The 23869-nt window shown below is 52.4% G+C and overlaps 4 protein-coding genes across 4 annotated transcripts; 2 read left to right on the top strand and 2 right to left on the bottom strand.

The window, feature by feature from the left end:
• The first annotated feature begins 926 nt into the window (after positions 1-926).
• On the top strand, positions 927-10347 carry B0H65DRAFT_266975 (uncharacterized protein). The gene is made up of 4 exons (XM_062822696.1): positions 927-1203; positions 1264-1311; positions 1383-10145; positions 10219-10347. Exons 1-4 carry the CDS (start codon positions 1158-1160, stop codon positions 10236-10238), a joined length of 8877 nt encoding a protein of 2958 aa, XP_062679600.1. The 5' UTR covers positions 927-1157; the 3' UTR covers positions 10239-10347.
• A 1055-nt stretch (positions 10348-11402) lies between these two features.
• On the bottom strand, positions 11403-12864 carry B0H65DRAFT_551095 (uncharacterized protein; the record flags this gene model as incomplete). The annotated part of the gene is made up of 2 exons (XM_062829781.1): positions 11403-11596; positions 11673-12864. The coding sequence occupies 2 exons, from the start codon at positions 12862-12864 to the stop codon at positions 11403-11405; spliced, it is 1386 nt and encodes a 461-aa protein (XP_062679601.1).
• Positions 12865-15372: 2508 nt separating this feature from the next.
• On the top strand, positions 15373-20303 carry B0H65DRAFT_498524 (DNA polymerase gamma, mitochondrial). Its single transcript, XM_062827812.1, has 2 exons — positions 15373-18879; positions 18919-20303. The coding sequence occupies exons 1-2, from the start codon at positions 15448-15450 to the stop codon at positions 19930-19932; spliced, it is 4446 nt and encodes a 1481-aa protein (XP_062679602.1). The 5' UTR covers positions 15373-15447; the 3' UTR covers positions 19933-20303.
• Positions 20304-21027: 724 nt separating this feature from the next.
• On the bottom strand, positions 21028-23231 carry B0H65DRAFT_551097 (uncharacterized protein; the record flags this gene model as incomplete). Its single annotated transcript, XM_062829782.1, has 2 exons — positions 21028-22999; positions 23065-23231. 2 exons carry the CDS (start codon positions 23229-23231, stop codon positions 21028-21030), a joined length of 2139 nt encoding a protein of 712 aa, XP_062679603.1.
• Between the last annotated feature and the right edge of the window lie 638 nt (positions 23232-23869).

Genomic DNA, 23869 nt, shown 5'->3' on the forward strand with positions numbered 1-23869 from the left:
CGTGATGCGCACGCTCTCAATCCAATGCGCTTCTTGGATCGCGAATCTCGGTGGGCGCTAGTTTCTGTGTGCGGGTGTCCCTCCTGTCGTGTTCTAATAATTAGTCCAAGCACGAGCCGGCGCGTGTTGGAGGATTTTTCGGTGGTCGTGATGTTGGGGCAAGACTGCGAATCGGCGACAACCGAGTTGGTGACGCGCTTCACTTTGTTGGAGAGAAGGAAGCGAACAAAAGCGGGATGGAATTCTCCAAGGTTGTCGCAGTCCACTGAAGCTTGAGTTGTCGTCGAGATTGCGGCCAATGATCGCGGCAGAATGCGCTGCTGTCAATGGCGGCCAGCGGGTGCTACAGTGGGACGTCCGCGGGAAGGTGGTGCGGGAGTGCCCCTACTGGTGACGGCCTCTGACGGGACGCTGGAAAAAGTTTGGCGGTGAGCGATTCTGCCGCGTGTTGAGGCGCGCCAAGACTTTTGCATCGACTGTTTTGTTGTTGACTTTCAGAAGGAGCTGTGATGGGAGGTGGTCATAGCTTCACCAGGCAGTAGCATCAGTTCCTTCCTTCCTTCTGATGGCCATCAAGATGCACTTTTTGGACTTGGTAAGATTAAAGACTGAGAAAATATCAGGTATCAGATTTGAACTGCAAATTTCTTTCACTCTCTTCACTTTCCTTTGTGGACATCATCAAGATCAATAACTGAGACGCACTTCTGCCCACCACATGCGCTCAGCAACAACAGCGGCCCTGTAATCCAATGTTATAGCGCCATGACACCCATTGTAGTAATTGTCTTTTTTCGACTATCTTCTCATCACCTTTTCAACCTTCTCTTTTCCATTTCGTTTCTCTTCTCGGTACATATCGGATTTTCCAGAACATAAGAACCTTGCTGCTCAATTGCAGAGTTGCTTTGCCGTCACGGTGTTATTAACCGACTAATGGCATTGTAGATGGTTTCCTTGACAACCACCCCCTGGCTGCCTTGTCCATTCAGATTTTTGTTTTCTCGAACAGGCATCCTTCCGCACTTGTTCAACCATCCCGTCGCCTCCCTGTGAAGGAAGCAAAATCATTGTCGACCATAACATCTTTTACGAGACTGTGCTACTGAGTGTAACAGAGACCGGCCAGATGGTGGACGGCCTGGTCAGACCTCAACATGGCGCCAGCAACCGAGACGGTAGAAGACTTGAAGAAGCTCATCGGTAGGCGAAGAGAAGATGCACACAAGACCCCATTAGAATGGTTACCCTGACACAACACAGGTCTTCTTACCGAAAATGCTATCAAAAAACGGGGTAATGCTGTCAAGAGTGAGTGGCCCCCCATACAGAAAACTGCAGATTTTGTGTTTGGACCACAAGACTGACGGCCCGTGATTCAGCATTAATATCGTACTTCAAGAGCGACGAAAAAGGCTCCCAGGCCGAAAGTCAGGGCCAAAAACTCTTTGATGACAAGATATATCATGCCGTCTATGAAGCCCTCTTCGGCTGCACCCGTATCGAAAAGGAAGCCTACTTCATCGGCAAAAAGTCGCTGAAAACCACCGACAGAATACGCGATGCCTGCGTTAAAAGACTCGAGAACTGCGCCGAAGCACTCCGTCTAGCTGTTCAACATGGTGCCTCCAAGGTCAAAAGGAAAACAGCAAGGGCCATCGTCGATCATATCACGCAAACTCTTCTAGATTCCGACGAGAACTTCTTCGAACCCCTACTCAAGGGATACGTCAAGGCGTTGAGCGCCTTATTGAACGTCCCAGCCAATGTCGAAACCCTAGCTACTTTCAAGCCGAAGGACGAGGGCGAAGGATGGAAGGACAAGGGCGAAGGATGGGAGGTTTCGATTGACTTTTGCCTGAATGCTCTCTCCCGCTTTTTAGAGGCTGCCGAACGCGACTTGGGCACTTCATCCCGCGCTTCCCCAGCCCCGGGAGCACCTGCTACCTCAAGAGCAGGCTCAGTTGGACTCTTTTCCGCACATGGCCAAGTAAATGGCCAACTGGCCCTCGACTTCTTGACATGTGTCAAGGCACTCACGTCGGCGTCAAATGCTCCAGTTCTGAGGAGAGCAGAAAGGGTCTCTCAACTTGTGCTTCGCGTGCTCACCCTTCGTCAGATCAAGGTAGGCGAGCTACAAAGGGAGTCCTTTTCCATACTTAACAACATCTTGGTGCGGGTACAAACCGAGGACATAGCTTTGGCCAAGACAATAGCCACGGCACTGGTCCCAGTGTTATCGCACTGCTGGCAACCTCGGTCCCTATCTCGAGATGCCATGTTGAATTCCATTAGGGATGAGATGCTCAAGACCCTATACGGAGTACACTTGTACTTGGAGAGTTTGCTTCGGGAGGCAACGGATGATATGCTCTTGCAAGATACCGAAGATTTGCTCGACTCGTTATGGTCCGAGTACTCTAGGCGCGATGACAAGACCCGCCTTCAGCTCGAGGACGTCACCTTCTCAACCATGCAACTGCCCCCAGATCACCCATCGACTATGGTATTCGGTCTACGTCCATATCATCCAGCGGGGGAACAGAACTGGGCCTTGCTTGAAAACATTGCCCTTTTGGAGACAGTTTACGCAAAGAGTTCTCAACGAGATCGTCAGCACCCAGAAGATGAGCCCGACAAACCACGGAAAAGGCGCCGAGTGATAGGAAGCTCGAACCGAATACACCAAAAGCTTATGTCGCCGGATGCCGCGGTAAAATTCACAGCTCTACAGCTTATACCATTCCTGTCCGCGTTGAAGCATCTATCTCTCGAGGAGGTCAAGGAGGTATTGGTGGATTTGTCACAGTTCATCTCAGCGAAACAAGGCTTGGTAGCTTCGTGGGCAATGGTTGCATGCTCTAGCCTGGCGGCTCACGAAACGTCTCGCGACCCATCCCTTTCTGCCATGTGGAAGCAAGTATGGCAAATTGGTGTCAGATCCCTGAGCTTACCCCCTACGAGCCGCTCTGCATGCGTCCTTTTGGACTGGATTCTGAAAGCGAAGCTAGTTTCTGACCATGAACTAGCTGGCGACGTCAACCAGATCATCACGACTGCCGATATCAGCGGACCGGCGATGCTCGTTGACTCGTCCCTTGTGCTGATGTTGACCTTACTGCGGGTCCGCAACGCCATGTTCCCCAATGCCAGTCAATCAACTTCCAGTCACGTTATTCGATGGGCTTTCTTGAAGTGGAATCCATCACAGTCCGCATATGCTTCACTTCATGCCGTACATGCAGCACCGGTAGACCTTATCAACCTCCTGCGGGCTTGCTATGAGATGCCGGCTCTTTGTATGAATGCATCCCTCGCTGTCTTTGGCGGCCCCGTTGCTCAGTTCCGAGCAACCCAAAAGCAGCGTCATGCAATGATACGGTATCTGTTGCTCTTGGAAGATGAGGCCCCCCCAGAGGACTCGCACAAAGCAACATCAACTAATCAGCCAAAGGCGGAGGAAACCCGGGCGGTTGATTTGTCGAGTTCCCACTCGACAAAGCGGCTGATTCTGGAACTGCTCTTTCCAAAGCTTGAGGAACTATCACAGATAGTAGAATCATGGCACAAGCGTGGAAGCGACAGCCCGGCTCCTGTGTCTACGGATCGCCTAGTTAGCGTCGTTTCGGCTTGTATTGTTGGAGCATTCGTCATGCCCGAGCTCGTCGGTCTCAACTCTTCCATGTCGAGGGATCTGGAGATAACCGTGTTTGGCATCGTTGAGGGCATGATGAAGGCGATTTCTGAGTCTCCCCAGAATGAATCTTTCTTCAATCTTGTCCTTCAAGCCTCTGCGCCCTACATCCCTACCCTGGGTGAGGCTGAGTTAACCCATTTTAAACGCGAGCAACAATATGCCCTCAGGCTCTTTGCCACAATCTCAAACAGTTTGCTGGAGAAATCCCGGCGAGAGTCTCCCACGGATAACGATCCAGCGTCTATGGATCTCGATGATGAATTCGATTCCCAGGCAACCCACAAAAGTGCAACGGCGAGCAAAAAATCTCTACCCAGGAGGGACATCACACTCAATCACACTCCCGAGGCCTTTTACCTCGACACCGGCCTTCGGCTACACCTTCTTAGGATCATCCGTGCGGACGACGGTGAGCTTGGCCGGGTGCCTGATCCGATCGTGGACCACCTCTTGGAGCTCTCCGACGAGGATCTTCTGTCATGCCGGCTTTTCATGCAGGAGTTGTTCGCATCAGATGTTGTCACACCTGCTGATCTCGCGATAAGGATGGTTGAAAGGATCGGCGAGACAATCAGACATTCCTGTTGTGAAGCTGCCATATGTACTCTGATTGATATCATGGAGGGATTCATCACCATGTGGACCGATGAGGAGCTTGAGATCTCGAACATGGTGGGCGATATATACTACTGGCTCGTCAAACAAGCATTGCCCAACAATTCGCTTTCAACTACTGCACAGATTTGGTTTTCGAGACTTCTTTTCCGTCTGCTGGAGGTCAAGTCTATGTTTGCCTCACAGATTCTGAAGCTCCCTCCCACCCTATTTACGCTTCTGACGATCTTAAAAGACGCGCCCATGGATGTCAGGTTCTTCATTGGCGTTAATTTGCCGAGAATCTTTGGGCTCTATGTTCTCAAGACTCACGACGACATATTTGTCGATATCCTCAAAGTGCTTCCCGGTGAAGGAACGGAGGGAATCGCGTTTCGTCTGTTTGCACTCGCGGAACTCGCATGCAAATGGCCTACATTGCTTCGTCGGTGTACTTACCACGTGTTCGAGACCACTGGGAAGAACCAAACATCGGTAAGCTATGCGACAAGTAGCCTGAAGCGGATGTCGAGGTGTCTGAATCTCAGCAGCCCTCAAGATTTGTTCACGCTTTTTGCCCCCCAGATACTTTTTACTTGGACAGTGGTCGACTCCATCAACGAGATTCCATACAGCATATTTGGGTTTTCGAACCTGGCAGAGCTCCTTTCCAAAGGCCAGTCAGAAGCTGTTGGTATAATGATCATGCGCGGCCATGAAACGGACGCCCGCGAGCTGGCTAAAACTTTGAAGCTTAGTATAAGAGATTTGGTCACACAGAACTTCAGCAAGATCATGGCGTACAGCATCGCACACGATTCAAGCTCCCCAAACGAAGTGACCGGAGAAAGCCGCATGAGGAAGATCATCGGAGCGGAGCCTTACAACAGCAACATAATCCTCAATTTCGCCGACATCCTGGCAATCTTTTTCGAAACATGCGACCAAGAGGCTCCTATCGAGAAGTGGTTCCGCAAAGATGCCAACTTTGCCTATGCAGCGGACATCATGGAAGAAATCAAAGCGTTCGGTCATCTGAACACAACACTTCCACCAAACCAGCAGCCTATGTTCAAGGCCAAGTTCCTCCAGCACCAGATACTGCACCTCGTTAAGAGAACCAACTATGAGCTACATGAGATATGGACACCCGCTCTTGTCGTTTTCGTAGCTCGAAAGCTATTGAACACGATTCACCCGGCATTAGGCCCATTGCATGCCTGTTCCGTGCTACGGAAGATCCGTGTGCTTATTTGCCTAGCAAGCAGCACTGCCCTGTATGGCTACCCTCTGGAGATGCTACTACATTCTCTCCGGGCTTTCGTGGTTGATCCAGAGTGCGCCGATGATGCCCTGGGAATTACCCAATATCTCCTTACCAGGGGAAGGGACCACTTGGTCAAATTTCCTTCATTCCTTGCTGGGTATGCTCTTTCATGCCTAGCTGATCTTCGGGTATTCCTAGAGTCGAGCCAATCGAGTACAACCCAGGAGAGCCAGTTCAAGGCGACAAAATCAAAGGCACAGCTCTTTCACTCATGGTTCTCCAAATACCTGGCCAACTACAACACCAGTGCATGGAAGGATGAGACACAAAGGGAAGCTTTCAAGGCCATCACTCAATCCGCTGCTAATATCCGTGCCATGGGCAACGCAGAGAAGGGCACCCACGAAAGCAAGTTGCTTTTGGAGATTCTCAAGGATTGGGGTCGAAAGCATCAGCTTCTCAACGAGCCGGCTCGATCGGTTGCTCTGTCCATGCTCTGTGGATCCTTCAATGTTCCACCACCAACTCGCTTGGACGTGATTGAAAGCGACGAAGAGGCGTTGGCCCATGGTGCCGCTGTCTGGATGAGTTGTAGTTCCAAGAAGCTTAGTAGCGAGTACTTGGCCTGGGCCGGACGAGTTATCGGTCGGTCCTTTGCAGCCTCAGGCGACGTACCACCAGAGCTCTTGCGCGAATCGCGCCTCCAGGAGTATCGGAAGAAATCCCCAGTAAACTTTGATTTCATGGAGTCCGAGGAGGCTCTTCTTAGCCTGGTTGAAGCTCTTACTGCAAGTAGCGACAACTTTAGGGCTGGGTTGGCTGAGGCTGCCCTCCGTGTAGCAGTATCTGATGCCAATTATGAGAACAATCGTCCCTTGGTCACCGCCTACCAAAAGACTCTTTCAGAGTCGTTGCAAGGAGCATCGGACTGGGGAGAGCTTAGCATACCACGGTCTGATCGCTTCGGTGTCGAACACCCCAACGAGGCCGAGATATTCTCTGCGGAATTCTTGGAAAGTCCGGATTGGGCACAGCAACTCACGACACTTTTGGCTCAGTCAGTACCCGGGAGCGTAGCACTTAGGGTACTGCCTCCCATTTTGACAAAGGTCAAAGGCTTTGCTGAGCAAGCTTTCCCCTTCATCGTCCATAATGTGCTGGAATACGAGCTAGATCAAACCCAAGGGATGAAGCAGAAGCTTTCGGAAGCCTTGAAAGAATGGCTGGCCTCCACTTCACCAGCAGCCAGAGACAACCAGAAGCTCCTGATCAACACAATTCTGTACCTCAGAACACAGGCAGATCCAAATGAGACATCTATAGCGGATCGATTGCACTGGCTCGAGGTCAACTTCTCAACCGCCGCGGCCGCTGCTACGCGATGCGGGATGTATAAAGTTGCTCTCCTGTTCGCCGAGTTGGCATCCACCGAGATTACACGCCAGTCTCGCCGTTCGTCCGCGATTCAGGGACTTGGGGACACGAGCGAGATCTTGCTGGATATCTTTGAGAATATCGACGATCCAGATGCCTACTACGGCTTGACCCAGGACGCTTCGCTGTCGACTGTATTGGCTCGTCTCGAGTACGAAAACGACGGAGCCAAGAGTTTAGCATTCCGTGGAGCCCAATATGACAGTCATCTGAGGCGCCGGGATGTAGCTTCACAGCAAGACGGACAGGCGCTTATCAAGGCGTTGAGCAGCTTGGGTCTCGCCGGCCTGTCGAACTCTCTCCTTCAGACGCAACAGAGCCTGGATGGGTCCTCGAGGTCTCTTGATTCCACGTTCATCACAGCAAGGCGTTTAGAGATGTGGAATCTTCCTGCTCCGCCTGCGACCGGAAACTGGGCGGTAACTGTGTACAAAGCCTATCAAAGTATGCATCAAGCTTCTGACATCGACATGGTAAGAAGCGCGGTTCACGACGGTCTTGCGAGAACACTCAAACATCTCACGGGGAAAAGCCTTAACACATTAACACTGCGTCACCAGCTGGGTGCTCTCGCTACGCTGGCTGAACTCGATGATGTGCTGAATGTTGGAGATCTTTCCGAGCTGAAAGGCATCATCAATGACTTCCAAGCGCGGTCCAAGTGGATGATGAGTGGACAATACGACGATGTCAGTCAGATCCTCTCGTGCCGGGAGACAACCTTGAGCATGTGGAGTCAACACCACAACCTCCGGCCATCGAGGTTGACGCCTGCAGATGCTCGTCTGGTGCAAATTCGTGGCATGCTGGTCTCCTCTGACATCTACCGGTTCCATCGTGCCACACAGGAAACGCTGAACTTGTCTACCGCACTCACAGATCTTATAAAGCCGAGTGAACAAATGGGGCTTACCGTCGACGCGGCAATCCGGATGGAGGCTGCCAACTCGCTATGGGATCAAGGCGAGATGATTTCCTCCATCAGGATGCTGCAGAATATTGACAAGGATTCCTCACTGAAGAAACAAACTGTTCCTGTCAGCCGTTCGGATCTCTTGTCGAAGATCGGGTACCAGGTGTCGGTTGCCCGACTGGAGAGTCCTGACAACATTCAGAAGAAGTATCTCGAACCCGCACTGAAGGAGTTGAAGGGCAAGAGTGAAGGAAAGGAAGCCAGCCGGGTTTACCACCAGTTCGCCATGTTCTGTGATGAACAGCTCCAAAACCCAGATGGCCTTGAGGATCTTGCTCGCCTCCAGAATCTCAAAAAGGGCAAGAATGACGAGGTTACGCAGCTCAAAGCTCTTATTGCGAGCACCCGGGATTCGCAACTCAAAAACAAGTATTCCTCGCACTTGTCGAAGGCAAAGCAGTGGCTTGACCTAGATCAGCAGGAGCTTCGCCGAGTTGAACAGACTCGTTCTGAGTTTGTGAGGTTGAGTTTACAGAACTACCTGCTCTCTCTCGCAGCATCGGATGAGTACAATAACGATGCGCTACGTTTCACAGCTCTGTGGTTAGAGCGCTCAGAGGACGACATGGTGAACGAGACTGTGAAGGGGTACCTCAGCAGAGTGCCTACTCGGAAATTCGCACCCTTGATCAATCAGCTATCATCGCGCCTGCAAGATCAGAAAGGGCTCTTCCAGATCACCCTGCTAGAGCTTGTCTACAGCATCTGCCTCGACCACCCTTATCACGGCATGTACCAGATCTGGTCGGGAGCAAGAACACGGATCAACAAGAATGATGAGGTTGCTTTGTCCCGACAGAAGGCGACGGACAAGATAGCCAGAGCCATCGTCAAGAGTGGTGTATCAGCCGCCAATATCTGGCCGGCGATTGATGCGACAAGCAGAGTCTACCACCTGCTCGCCATGGAGCGCGATGCTAGCAGACACAAGTCAGGTCACAAGATGGCCATCAAGGACTCAGAAGCAGGCTCGCAATTTCTCGCCACGCTTGCCAAGTTCCCGATCCCGCCGCCGACCATGCAGATGCCTCTGCTGGCGAGTTGCGACTACTCAAACGTGCCCATGATCATCAAGTTCGAACCGCAAATGTCCATCGCCTCGGGCGTTTCCGCGCCCAAGATCATCACAGCCATCGGCAGCGACGGCCAGCGGTACAAGCAGCTCGTAAAAGGCGGCAACGACGACCTCCGCCAGGACGCCATCATGGAGCAAGTCTTCGCCGCCGTCTCGGAGCTGCTCAAGCACCACCGCACCACGCGCCAGCGCAACCTCGGCATCCGGACCTACAAGGTCCTCCCGCTCACCTTGTCCTCGGGCATAATCGAGTTCGTCTCCGACACCATCCCCCTGCACGAATACCTCATGCCCGCCCACGAAACCTACTACCCAAGGGACCTCAAAGGCTCGCACTGCCGGAAAGAAATCATGAACGCCCAGTCCAAATCCGTCGACACCCGGCTCGCCGTCTACCGCAAGGTCACCGAAAAGTTCCACCCCGTGATGCGCTACTTCTTCATGGAATGGTTCCCGGACCCGGACGAGTGGTTCGCCCGCCGGACCGCCTACACGCGCACCACGGCCGCCATCTCCATGCTCGGCCACGTGCTTGGGTTAGGCGACCGACACGGCCACAACATTTTGCTCGACACCAAGACGGGCGAGGTGGTGCACATCGACTTGGGCATCGCCTTCGAGATGGGTCGCGTCTTACCGGTGCCCGAACTGGTGCCCTTCCGTCTGACGCGCGACATCGTCGACGGAATGGGCATCACCAAAACCGAGGGCGTGTTCCGCCGGTGCTGCGAGTTCACGCTGGACGCGCTGCGCGAGGAGACGTACAGCATCATGACTATTCTGGACGTGTTGAGGTATGATCCGCTTTATAGCTGGTCGATGAGTCCCGTGCGGATGGCGAGGTTGCAGAATGCGAATGCGAGAGGGAATGAGGTGGATGATGATCAGGCGCAGGAGGAGGATCAGAATCAGAATCGTGCTGGTGGTGGTGGTGGTGGAAACAACAAGAAGTCGACGACGAACAACCTCAATGAGCCTAGTGAGGCGGATCGGGCGTTGGAGGTGGTTCGGAAGAAGTTGAGTAAGACGCTGAGTGTGATGGCTACGGTGAATGATTTGATTAATCAGGCGACTGATGAGAGGAATTTGGCCGTGTTGTATTGTGGTAAGTTGTTGTCCCCGCTTCATGGTTCTAGTTGAACGACGTTAGAGAGATTGCTAACGGTGAGGTTATCTAGGTTGGGCTGCTTATGCTTGAGGAGGAGAGCATCAAAGGAAAAGCTGTACGAAAGAGGTACTCACTCGTCTGGGTTGAAAGAGTAAGGGGAAGTCTACATAAATATCTGTGGGTTTATGTCTATAGATGTGGAAACATTGGGATGGATCTAAGTCTACTTGGTCATAATAACTTGTTTTTCTCTTGACAAGCAACTCAGAATTGCCACCAGTCATACCATTTGTCATCGACAAGCCTTATGTTATTTTATGCTTATGCTAACTCTCATTCCGCACTCTATGTAGGCGCTAGAGAAAACAACACAAGGCTTACTATGCCATACCAATATGTACCAAACAGACAAGCTCCCCTATACACACTCGAATGGAAAACAAAAAAGTGGGGGTATCTATCACACAAGACGAGATCTTAAGGTCTCATCTTCCTCCTCATCATCTTTAACGCCGTAATTTATGCCCTTCCTTCCATGCATTTGATGCCATCATGCCTCTTTTAGCTATTTCCGTCCAAAAGACCAACCAAACCGACAAAACGGAAAGAAATTTTTCCGTAGCCACTTGGCTATCGTTCTCTTGCTGCTTGGCCAGTGTCCACGCTTCTCCATCAATTCGCTGACGTATCGCCGGCGATTCCTCCATGCCAAACGCCAAGCAATGTTTGTTGCCTCCCCTATCAGAAGACTCTTCTGTCCGAGCTGTATCCAGGAATAGCGAAGTGGGTAGCAACGTCTCAGCATGTATATAAACTGGCGACAGGGCTGGTCTGGTCTTGTAAGGTCCAGTAGATCCAGTACCTTGACGGCTAGTACTCCAGGATTGGTCTGTGATAGATGGGCGCCATTGGTCTGCGAAAGTTGTGCCTGGTCAAAGAGCAGGTGTGGATGACCTGTTGCCATCCAAGTCATCCATGCTCTGAGCCGGTGGGTGCCACCTCGACTCGTATCGCCACTCATCTGTGTAGCGGCTTGTTCAGGCATATGGATACCACGGTCTCGGCGGCATCCTTGTGCTTTTTTGCTTCCGCCCTTCTAACATCATGCCGTGCAAGTCACGACATAGCCAGCCGCAGCCCTCCAGTCCTTATATGTCCGGACAAATACTCGTATATCGACAACCGCTTTGTCTGTCGCTTTCTTTCGCTGACAAAGTGGCGGGGGTGGTTTCGTTATATCCACTAATAGGGCTGTCATTGAGCGGCCCTCTTCCCCAAGCTCTTCTTCGTAACCAGCTTCAATTCAAGCGGGTAGTAACCCTTCGCTTTCGTCGTCCACTTGCCGCCTGTCGGTGCTTTGTCGATCTTTTGGCGACACACCGGGCATGTTCGTTTGGTTGGGTCAATGGTTAGGGCGGAATGGAGACATTCGGAGCAAAAGAGGTGACCTAATAACAAGAAGACTTGTTAGCCGTGAACAAACAGAGCGGAAGGGGTACGCAAGGGAGAAAAAAAAAAGCTTACCACAATGCGTAACCGTCAAACCCGTAACATTATCCATGCAAATGACACATTGGAAGGCGCTCAGCTTGATCTCGTTCTTAGGCCTGGGCTTCGCTCGCATGCTCTCGGGCACCTCTTCCGTATCCGCCAGGTCGACCACATCCATAAAGTTGTCGTCCCCGAACGGATCTTTCTCGTCGTCACTGGATACCAACACGTGCGCTTTTCGCTTGTTTGTCTTGACTTCTAGCCCGTCTTCTCTTTTCCGTTTGGGAGCCCCGGATGACTGAGGCGGCAGTGTGGGCAAGCTGACAATGTTGTGAGAGGTGCCTCGGCTTCGTCGCCGAGAGCCCTCGGCGGCGGATTCATCCCTCCTCGAAGGCATGGTGTTGTAATTGTTGCGTGAAGGAGAGAGAAGATCGCTAAGATGTCTCGGAGTCTGGGGTGGAAGCGAATGACTGGAAAAGTCTCGACTGGCAAGCTCGTTGAGAAAGTCGTCACTATTTGGTTCTCGATCGCCGCGATGGGTGGTGACGGGTAGACCAGGCGTGCGCGAGCCTGTAGCGAGGTTGGTGGTGAAGGCGGGGTTGGTGTTGTCGTAAAAGCTGGTTCCTCTGTTGTTTGGGGTAGAGGAAGATCCGGAAAGCAGAAAAGAGAGCGACGGTGGCGGCAGTCGAGGTGGTGGTAGGGCGCGAGAAGCCGGCGGCAAATGAGCGGGTTGAGGTTGGCGGTTGTCGAGGTAACGGCCGGGTTCAGACCGGGTTTGTGGGTGCGGACAGAGTAATGGGGTTCGCGGGGTTATGTAAGAGTTTGCTGGAGAGGGGGCTTGGGATTGAATTGAGAGTGAGGGCAATATGTTTGCGGTTTGCCCAGGGAGGTTGTGTGGGTGTTGTAGAGAGTTGTCGGAGTTGGAGTTCTGGTTCGGGGCCGGATATTGCTGCAGCAAAGGCGCCAAGGAAGGGAGCGACTGAGGAACACCACCAGGGTTCGGGTGCGCTACACTGGACAGCGGTGGTGGAAGAGCGTCCAGGTCAAGGTCTTTTTGTAGGGCGAAGCGCCGCGACTTGTTAGAGACACACAGCTCAGACAAAGTGGTAGGGGTATGGGTGAAGCGGGATGTAATTCTTGAGGTTTGGGTTGGATGCAGAGGGCAGTAAGTACCTGCAAAAATGTCGTCGTAGGCCGCATCACTCAAGGGGAAGTCGTCATCCATGGCCCCCGGGAGGCTTGCCGACAAATTGCCGGAACAAAAGGTAAAGGTTCGGACAAGAAATTAGATTGGTGAAGATGAGATTCCAACCCGTTCGTTCGTGCGTTTGCTGCGGTGGCGAGTAGACTTTGGGACGGTGGCCGTCCACTTTGCTCGCAATGTTCCAGCCAAACGAGAGTGAATGGGCTACAGACAATACCTGGGACGAAAGAAAACAAGGGTAGTCGCTAACAATGGTATATACGGGGAAGAGCGCAACGATCGGTATTAAGCATACAGAGAACACAAGGTAAGAAGGCGGCTGCTTGGGGGTTTTGTAAGTTTCGTGACGAAGAGGGGGACGGAAGCAACTGTGAAAGGAAGTGTTTGTCTAAAGGAGAAAAGATGGGTGGAATTGATCCTCCAGTTGACGATAAATTCTGTAACATGTAGCTGAGAAAGACGGGAAGGTCCGAAGAACAGATGGATCCAGCCCTTCTTAGATCATGTACTGAATCACTTTGGGCAGTCCAAGTTGCCATCGTGATGGGCGCGCGCGCCGTCTGCACACTCAAGCCTCTCATGACGGGGAAGAAATGATGCTATGGAGTACAAAGGAACGCTGGCGCTGTGATGGCGACTGAATGAGCGGCCATATAGCTCATGCGACCCCCCCTCCCCCCTGCAGGATCCACAAAATTTTTCCATGGATAACCCTAGTAGTGCATAAATATGAGTTAGCATACAGAGTACAGAATACACATAGATACATCGCATTATTACATATATAAAAGAACTCATAATTATACCATTAACTAGTATATATATATAGTAAGCAAAAGACTAGAGCAACATAGGGTTAGGTTCGATAGGTGCTGCGTATGTATGTTGCGTTTGGCTAGATATTAATTATAAAACTACTTATCGAAATCTGTATGAAGGTTAAGCATAGTCGATTTTGAACGCTTAGAAAAAATGTTAGTATAATACTACCATCTACAATCCCTTGGGTATACCTTTACGTATATTGCGGGAGGACCCCGAAATATATTATAATAATTTAATCCGAAGTACCTTAAATATAACCTCTTTTGCGAGAGATATCTGAAATTCATCAAAATTATACGATTTAGCGGATTCCAATATAAATATTACGAGAGAAGTTATAAAAGTTATAATACCTTCTTTTATATTAAATTTTGTCGAAATAATACGATCTAGCAGATTCTGATATAAACATTACAAAAGAAGTCATAAAAGTTATAATACCTTCCTTTATATCAGGTTTTATCGAAATAATACGATCTAGCGGATTCCGATATAAATATTGCAAAAGAAATTATAAAGGTTATAATACTTTTCTTTGTATTAGGTTCTATTTGAATACTTTATAGTATCGGTTATATGTCATTAATAATGTTTGTCCTATAATCAAAGGGGATAGTAATATAGTAGTAGGACAGTTGTAACATTCAATTCGTACCTCTATATAGTATGTACGTTAGGGATATGCATGTATATGGGTCTCGAGCATGCGTTTATCGGTTTGTCTCGTACAACCCTAAGTACCTACGACACCCGAGCTGGACGACGCTGAATGAGCTTCTTCATCGCTATCTAGCTGTTATCGTGGCTGCCGCAGTAGATGTTAGTAGCTCACACATAGATGTAGTGCAAACTGTTAACAGATAGCATTCGATCTTTGGTACAGGTACAGAAGGCTTCAATCATTGTTCCACCAGAGGTAGGGTTAGGGGTATATAAGAAGAGCATCGAACTTGGTCTGCCTCTTCAGCTGAGCGAGTAGATTACCTCATACTCATTTCATTGTTTGAGCGGCGCCAAAGTGCCAAATTTTGTATCACTACGTTAGTTCCTTACGCCCTAAAGTATCGCGGCCGGACCCCATCCGGAACCATACGGAGATGTGGGTCCGTCCGGTATCCAGGAGCGGCGGACAAGGGGGCCTTTTCCGGGCCGGGCTAAGCGTGCAGACCGGGGAGCTAACGGAGGCCAATGACGTTGTCATTGTTGCTGAGGCCAATCGGCGAGAACCGAACAGGAACAGAAGTGGATCGACACTAACACGATCGGGAATTTTTCCTTTCAGGGTCGATTTGTCATGATGCTCTTCAACGCTGTGCTGGCTAGCCATCTGGACTCGATCGTGCTGTGAAGAGTGAACTACTCCTCCACATTCCGGGTCCCCTCTTTAGCGAGCAGCCCGCTATCTGACCCTTAAATCGGGAGACTTGTGCAAGTGAAATGCTGTATGACAGACAGTAAAACCAAAACAAAACTGAATGAGGAATTCAAAACCCGGCTAATGAAAGCAACTCAAGCTTAACTAAATATACTCTTGAGTACAAATAGAGATGTAATATGGGAGCGTGGTGAGCGGCAGTCTGATAGAGAGGTGAGAGGGTAGGTACTTGGGTACATGCTAGCGTGCCTCTAGGTACTGAGGGGCCGGGGTCCCAATTGGCATGGACTGGAACCTTTTTAAACTTTTTTTTCTGCGAATGACATCGATGATGGACTCGGTCGCCGCCCCGCAACCGGCCTACCATGACTTGATATCCGACCTCTAGCTGGTTATCCTCTAGAATGCTGACCCCCGTCCGCTGCCGGGCGGTACCAAATGCGACTGTTGCGACCGCCGCCCGAGTCCTCCGCCGTGCCAACCTCTTTTCCCGATACCCTCGACAACTACGACACCTACGATGGGACTCGACCGTCGCCCAAGTGCTCGAGCGCAACGGCCTCGCCATCCCCTCCACCGCGCGCCATAACGAGATCGGTGTTCAGCAGCTGAGCGAGCACCTCTACAAGCAGCTCTTCCCCCGCGGAAACACCGACCCTCCGGCCCCCGAACTCATTGAGCTGGCCAAGGATCACCTCGCCCGTCACGACTTGCTGGGAAAAACTACCGACAAGACCCCTCCCATTGCCTTTCAACTACCTGCCTTGGTAGGCGAGACCCTCGACGAGCACTTCCACAAGCTGGGCGTCGACGCCGCCGAACCCTTCCTCACCCATGCCAAGCACTTCGCAGACGTCGACCTACCTCCCAAGCCGAAAAAGTGGGTGCGTAGGAGTGGTTGGACCAAGTACAACCGTGATGGCACGACAGAGAACGATATTCTGCCCCAGGGCAACATGATGTGCTTCGATGTGGAGGTCATGTATAAGGATAACCCCTATGCTGTCATGGCATGTGCTGGTACTCCGGATGCCTGGTATGCTTGGCTGTCGCCGTGGCTGCTTGGAGAGACGGAAAACAAGTGCCATTTGATTCCGATGGGAGATCCAGCTGTCGACAGGGTTATCGTGGGACACAACATTGGCTATGACCGTGCCAAGATACTGGAGGAATACGACTTGAAGCAGACAAGGAACTTCTTTCTCGACACCATGTCTCTACACGTTGCTGTGAACGGAATGTGCTCCCAACAAAGGCCGACATGGATGAAGCACAAGAAGGCCAGAGAACTACGGGAGAAGGCAGAGCATGAAAATGCCAGTGTCGAACTGCAAGAACTCTTGCAAGGCGGTTCGCTTACTGCTGAGGAGGCTGACCTCTGGGTTGACAAAAGCTCCATCAACTCGCTACGAGACGTGGCCCAGTTCCATCTCAACGTCAAGATCGATAAGGAAATCAGGGATGTTTTCGCCGAAACTGATCGGAATGTGATTCTGAACCAGCTGGACCATCTCCTGACTTACTGCGCGGCAGATGTTCAAGTCACACATCAAGTCTACCAGGTCGTCTTCCCCAACTTCCTCGGGGTCTGTCCTCACCCCGTCAGCTTTGCCGCTTTACGCCACCTCGCTTCTGTCATTCTGCCTGTCAACAAGACTTGGGATGCTTATATCGAGACAGCTGAGGCAACTTACCTTCAAATGTTACACGGCGTCCAGGAGCGCCTTCTCTCTCTGATGGAGAAGACATTGGATTATAAGACTGACCCCGAGAAATATCTCGCTGACCCTTGGTTGAGCCAGTTAGATTGGTCGGGGCAGGAGATCAAGATGGCCAAACCAAAGAAGAAGGGTGACGTGGAACGGCCAGCCCTGAACCAGAAACTACCAGGATACCCCCAATGGTACAAGGATTTGTTCATAAAGATTCCTAAGAAGCTCTCGGGCATGGACGAACCTGGCAAAGAACAGGAAAGTAGGAAGGCTCGACACGAGTTCATCAATCTCACCGTCCGTACACGGGTAGCCCCGTTGCTCCTCAAACTATCGTGGGAAGGCTATCCCTTATTCTGGTCCGATCAGTTTGGCTGGACGTTCCAGGTTCCTCGAGAAAAAGCAGAGACCTTCATTCAGCGCCAGATGACACCTATTCATTTTGATGACCCGGAAGTTGATGACCGACTTAGGATGGATTCCGATCACAAGTACTTCAAACTTCCTCACAAAGATGGCCCGACTGCTAGATGTGTCAACCCGATGGCCAAGGGCTATCTTGCCTACTTCGAAAAGGGTATCCTCTCTTCCGCGTACCCGTACGCAAAGGAGGCATTGGAGATGAATGCTTCTTGTTCGTACTGGATCAGCGCTCGAGAAAGAATCAAGAACCAGATGGTTGTCTATGAAGATCAACTTCCTCCTTCTCAGAGGTTTGCCACCAAGGGCGCAGATAATGACGCCCCTGTTGGAGGATTTGTTCTTCCCCAGCTCATCCCCATGGGTACCATTACTCGTCGTGCGGTCGAGAGGACGTGGTTGACGGCATCCAACGCCAAGAAGAACCGTGTTGGATCAGAGCTCAAAGCCATGGTTCGCGCACCGCCGGGTTACGCCTTTGTCGGTGCCGACGTTGACTCGGAAGAACTTTGGATTGCGTCGGTGGTTGGAGATGCCACTTTCAAACTGCATGGTGGCAATGCCATCGGCTTCATGACCCTCGAGGGTACCAAATCCCAGGGCACTGATCTTCACAGTCGAACGGCAGCCATTCTGGGCATCACCCGTAATGACGCAAAAGTGTTCAACTACGGCCGTATCTACGGTGCCGGTCTAAAGTTCGCTTCTCAGCTTCTCCGGCAGTTCAACCCTAGCTTGACCGAGGCGGAAACGACTGCCATCGCGACCAAGCTCTACGATGCTACCAAGGGTGCTAAAACCAACCGCAAGTCTCTCTACAAGCGACCATTCTGGCGAGGCGGCACCGAGTCCTTCGTGTTTAACATGCTTGAAGAGTTTGCCGAGCAAGAGCGTCCTCGTACCCCTGTTCTCGGTGCGGGCATCACAGAGGCCCTCATGAGCCGCTGGGTTAGCAAGGGAGGTTTCCTGACCTCGCGTATCAACTGGGCCATCCAATCTAGTGGTGTCGACTACCTTCACTTGCTCATCATCGCTATGGACTATCTCACCCGCCGCTTCAACCTCGCCTGTCGTCTGGCCATCACCGTGCACGACGAAATCCGTTACCTCGCCGAGGAACACGACAAATACCGAGTAGCCATGGCACTGCAGATTGCCAACCTGTGGACCCGCGTCATGTTCGCGCAGCAAGTCGGTATCCAAGATCTGCCTCAGTCCTGCGCCTTCTTCAGCGCTGTGGACATCGACCACGTCCTCCGGAAGGAGGTCGACATGGATTGTATCACGCCTAGTAACCCGATACCCATTGCGCACGGCGAGAGCATCGATATCTTCCAAATTTTAGAGAAGGGAGACGAAGCAAAGTTGGATGAGAGCGTTGTCCCAGACTCACAGTATGCGCCTCGGCTGGACAACATCAAGTACACGCCTCGTGTGCCTGTGATGCAGACACTCCTCCAGAGGGCCGAGGCCGGCGATCACCAAGCTTTCCTTCGGTTCATCCGGGCACAGATTGCCAACTCTGATGAGGAACTGAAGGAGATTATCGCAGAGACGAGATATAGCGACCCATATGGTGCTGATTATCTGACGCCTAATGGACGAGTACCTGTCAACCAACATAAGCGGCACGCCGCTGTACAGGCTCCGACAAAGACTGTTGCGGCTCCTTCAAAACCTTCCATCGCAAGCCGTCTAGATTCTGTCTCGAGGGCGACGAAAACGGCTGCGGCTCCTTCAAAGGCTTCCACCGCACGCCGTCTTGATTCCGTCTCGGAGGCATTAAGAATAGAGTCTGTCGCAGCTGGTGTTGATGAACACACCATCAGAGCAGCCAAAGCCCAGGGTAAAGCCATGACGGAGGCTAATGCTGCCAGACTCGCTGCCACCAAGAAGGCCACAGTCCCCAATGTTGCAAGCAAGGAGATGAAGGTGGCGGCTTCCAAGGCCGCGGGTAAGGAGGCTACTACTTCCTCATCTTTACCTCCATCCTCTAAACCCAAAGCTGCAACCACAACAACTACAACAACCACCAAGAAGGCTACGTCTCCTCCACCCTCATCACAGGTCGATGTGAAGAAGACCACATTCGCACCAAAGTCGATCCCTAAGGAGGAAACTAAGGAAACCAAGTCAACCCCCAAGAAGGAAACCAAAGAGGAACCATACCCTTCCCTCAACGAACCCGAAATCGCCGCCCGCCTCGAAGCCGTCTCCAAGACTTCGCCCGGGACCAAGGCCTCCGTTGCCGCGAAGCTAGACGCCCTTGCCTCCCTCTCCATGCGGGCCGCTGCGGCTGCTGAGGCTGCCGCCACCACCACCAGCATCACCAGCACCACCAGCACCACCTCCTCCACCGCCGCCGCCGCCGCCGCCGCAAAGCCGCCAACCGTCACTCCCAAGATTGAGAAACCCACCACGGCAGCAAAACCCACCCCTACTCCCCCAACCAAGAGATCCCTTCCTTGGACGAAAACCACACCAACCACAACACCAAAACAAAAAGGCCGTCCACGCACCACCCCCATCCTCCCCTACACCGCCCCCAAGAAGAACTTACCCAACGGCGCGTTTTCCAAGGAGCAGAAGGAACTGATGTCCGTGTCGGAGGCTGTACGGACTGCTACGGCTGCGGGGGGTAATGCTACGGCGACGGCTGTTAATGAGAATGAAAAGAAGAAGACAGGGACTTCTTCGGGTTCAAGTTGGACTGCAACAAAAAAAGATCCGTTTGGTCCCGAGGTTTGGTTTCCTTGAGAAACTGTAGTAGTGTATTCGGGTAGTGGGCTTGAGTAGTGTACTCGGTGTCGGAGGCTATGCGGGCTGCTAATTCTACGGCTACGGCTAATGCTGCGAGCGTGGATGCAGGTGCAGCAGGTGCGGGTGCGGTTGGGGTGGGAGTTGATGGGAAGAAGAGAAGACTTGGAAACCATTTGGTTATGTTTAAGTGATATATGAGCAGTGGAAGTAAAGTTGGAAGGGGGGTGCGTGGGTGAATGTAAAGTATGTATGTATGATTGTGGAAGAGAGAGGTGTGTAGGACTGTACTGTGTATGAAGGAACTGTGTCGTGTCGGGGGAGGGAGTTGGCACTCGGCATCTTGGGGCGTTTTTTTTTTTTTTTTTTTTTTTTTGCTTGGATTTGAAATGTCAGGAGTTAGGATGATGCGTATGTATTGCATCTGTATCTGTATCTGTATCATATACCGTTTTGGCATCGGCGTCTAGAATAGTGTGTACGTGGGCGGAGTTTGGTGTATGTACGAACGAGTATCTTGGATGGTATGTATGATGTGGTAGCTAGGTAGTCACCGAAGTTGTTGTGTAACATCAATATTTCAAAAGTGTTGATGTTGTTGACTGACCCAAGTTGCACATGACAAGTGAACAAGACTATTTTTTGAGTAAAAATCTTCCTATAACCTAAAACCTAATTACCTCGACGCGGGTTGGTCCACAGTCTCAAACAGATAGACAGACAGACGACAACAAAAAGGGAATAATACTATACTAAATAATGATGGTATATCTCCTTTTCCCCTCAACAATCGTTCCCTTTTGTTTCCCTATAAACTCAAAAGAACCAGTTCCTTACTTTTCTGTTTTGCAATTACTGCAATACTACAGACTGCCGGCCAGCCTTAAACAGACAAACGACAAACTATTGGGTATACTTTCTTCCTCTCTGTCTCTGTCTCTCTCTCTCTCTTCTTCTTCTTCTTCTTCTTCTTCTTCTTCTTCTTCTTCTTCTTCATTTCTCAGTCTCACCATTTTTTCTCTCTCTCATCCCCTCCTCTTCTTCTTCAACTCTCTCCACTTTCTTCCATGCTCCGTCCTCCGCCCTCGCCCAAGTCTACTGCGGCAAGTTAGGCAGAGGCCTCGGCCCAACCATCGGCCTCCTTCCCGCTCCAATCCCCTGACTCCCCCGATTCTGCGAATCACCACCGGTAAACCCAGCCCACTGGCCGACGTCCCACCGTCCACCGATACCTCCGCCGATTCCATTGACTCCCTCATCAGAACGAACAGTCTTGGCCGTCTCCTGCTGAGCCTCCTCCCACTCGCGCTGACGCTGGCGTTCGAGCTCCATCTCCCGCTCGAGGAGAGACAAAGCCCCAAATCCTCCGCCGGTCTTTTGGGTGGGCGAGTAGGGAGAGCGAGGCTTGTTGAAGGGGGATTTGATGTTGCCGTGAGGTTGAGGTTGAGGTTTGGTCGGGGTGACGGGTTGGTTCGGAAGAGGGCGGTTGCTGCCGGTATGGTTGGGGCGGATGGGGAGGGCAGGGGATAGACCGTTGTTCTCCTTGCCGCCAGTTCGCTGAGCAGTAAGCTTCTGAGGCGGCGAGAGCATGGGGTTCGCTGGGATCGGAAGCGGCCTGGACGGCGAGGTCGGGTCGGGTAGCGGGCGCGGAGAGAGGGTTGCGCGTGGGGAGCGGGCTCCTCCTGCCGCCGGCTGGACGGGGCTGTCGAGGTATCCGTCTAGGATGTCCTGCACCAAAGGCGACGGAGGTCTGCTAGAAAACCGCCGCTCGTCGCGCGGCTTCCACGAATCCTGCCTGCTGATGGGCCGAGCAGGGCGGCTGCGCGAGCGCTGCTTCTCGTCCGAGTCGTCGCCGCTGCTGACGCCGAGTCGACGGGAGCGTTCCTGGCGCTCGCGCTCGTACTCGGCCTCTCGCCTCCGGGCCTTCTCAAGTTCCCGCTCGAGCTCTCTTATCCGCTCCTTGTCTCGGGACTCTTCGGCCTGGTACTGGCTGAGTAGCTGACCGCGCAGCCGGGGATCGCTCCTCTCGCGGGTATGGTTCTGGGCCTGGGCCTGGTTCTGGATCTGCTTCTCGGCGGCGCGCTTCTTCTCCTCCTCCTGTTTCAGCTCGGCTTGCAGTCGTCGCTCGGCTTCGTCTTCCTCCTTGCGTCGCCTCTCCTGGTCGAGCTTCCACTGACGTTCCTCCTCCTGCCAACGCCGCTTTTCCTCCTCGAGCCGCTTGCGCTCCTCCTCGCGGGCCTTGCGGGTCTCCTCCTCCCACCTGCGTTCCTCTTCCTGACGAGCGCGCTTCTCGGCGGCCTCCTTCTCAGCCTTCTTCCGTTGTTCCTCCTCCTTGCGCTTGCGTTCCGCCTCGGCCTCGGCCTCCTTTCGCTTTCGCTCCTTTTCTTGTACGCTAGGCACGGTCGGGGCAGCAGTAGTAATCTGTCGACGACCGCCGAAAGAAACGCCCATGGTGCCTTGACTCGCACCACCCATGTATCCATACTGGGCAATGTTCCAGGCCGGGGACGTGGTGCCCTCGTGGTTCTTGCTGCTCCAGCTGCTGACGCTCCCCGAGACAGAGGGAGTGGTGGCACTGAGAGTTGGGGACTTGGCACCCCATCTGCTGCTCGCTACCGAGCCTCCCGTCTTCTGCGCAACCAAAGGCGATGCCGTGGGTTGGAGAGACGAGCCGAAGGATGAGCTGAAGGATGAAACGGTGGCATTGCTGGCGGTCGAGGTGTTGCGGGCAGGAAGACCTGGGCTCTTCAGGGGAGCGCCACCGGTGGCCTGGGGACTTACAACGGAGTTGTTGTTGTGAGCGTTGACTTTGGGACCGATCACTGTCGGGACTGCCGAGGGGTTTGCGGCGTTGGCCGCTCGGCTAAAGGCACCGATACATTGAAGTACCTGTGCGGGGTCTTTGCGCTCGTAAAGATCGACAGTCAGGAAAACGTCGTGCTCGAGCAGGTTCAGCGGCGGGGCCTTGCACGATCGCAGGAAGATGGAGATGTTTTCCATCTGGACGAAGGGCATGGCCGACTGCTTGAACTTGACGCCGGGTGGTGGCAGCACCTTGTTGACGAGCCTGGATAGATGGGTGGTTAGTCTGTTTGGTCTGATCAGATTTGGGGGGGGGGGGAATGGACTCACTTGCACAGAGCAACGCCATCCTTGAGGGCATCGAGCAGGTCGGGCTGGGGCAGCTTCTCGCCGAGGACGGACTCGATCCAGGACTTTGCCTCGCCGGCGGCCTGAGGCGTGTACTTTTCGGCGCGCAGCTTGCGCAGGTCCTTGTCCAGCGAAGAGACGGAAGCCATGGTGTATCTTTGCTTGAGGCGCGTGTTCCAGTTGCACCAGAAGACGTCGGGGAAAGGGTCAAGACTATTCACCGGTGTCCCAAGGGGAGGCGTGAAGTGTTTGGGATAAGGATTCCTGGAATCCAGTTGGGAGATGGGACCTTGGAGTTGTCGGGTCACTTTGGCGGCCGGAATGGGGACCAGGTTCCAGGGTCATGTCAGGCCCAGGCTTGGAATCAGGGACGGGATCCAAGGTTGGCCAGGGGATGGAAGTAAGAGCAGTGTCTCTAACCGGATCTTGGATCACCAACAGGGATGTTCCAGATGAGCTTCCAGAAAGGGCAATCTTGTGGAATTTGGCGGACTCTGGCGCAATTCCCGGCTTATCCCTCGCTCCTGATGCTATCCTTGGAATTCGAAAGGCTTCGGCAAAGGTGGCTGAGTAAGTAGGTAGTGGTATCTGATGGATCGCCGCGAGAGAAACAAGTCGTCGTCGAGAAAAAAAAGGATGCAAAGAGGGGCAGAGAAATTGGCGAAAGCTCGTATTAAGTGTTGACGACGACGCCGGCTGGGTTCTCGAGATTGCGTCCAATCTGACCAGAGATTGATTGGGATCCTCTCTTTTGAGGGAGATTTGTGTCCAACGTTTCTTTTGCTGG

Source organism: Neurospora tetraspora (genome assembly GCF_033439725.1).
Source record: "Neurospora tetraspora strain CBS 560.94 chromosome Unknown B0H65scaffold_6, whole genome shotgun sequence".
NCBI classification, from domain to species: Eukaryota; Fungi; Ascomycota; class Sordariomycetes; order Sordariales; family Sordariaceae; genus Neurospora; species Neurospora tetraspora.

Bases quoted from the DNA above. Each gene is read 5' to 3' on its own strand.
- B0H65DRAFT_498524 (XM_062827812.1), top strand. From the start codon at position 15,448: ATGCTGACCCCCGTCCGCTGCCGGGCGGTACCAAATGCGACTGTTGCG. The intron at 18,880-18,918 runs GTCTCGAGGGCG...GCTCCTTCAAAG, and splicing joins TCGCAAGCCGTCTAGATTCT to GCTTCCACCGCACGCCGTCT.
- B0H65DRAFT_266975 (XM_062822696.1), top strand. From the start codon at position 1,158: ATGGCGCCAGCAACCGAGACGGTAGAAGACTTGAAGAAGCTCATCG. The intron at 1,204-1,263 runs GTAGGCGAAGAG...GACACAACACAG, and splicing joins AGACTTGAAGAAGCTCATCG to GTCTTCTTACCGAAAATGCT. The intron at 1,312-1,382 runs GTGAGTGGCCCC...CCCGTGATTCAG, and splicing joins ACGGGGTAATGCTGTCAAGA to CATTAATATCGTACTTCAAG.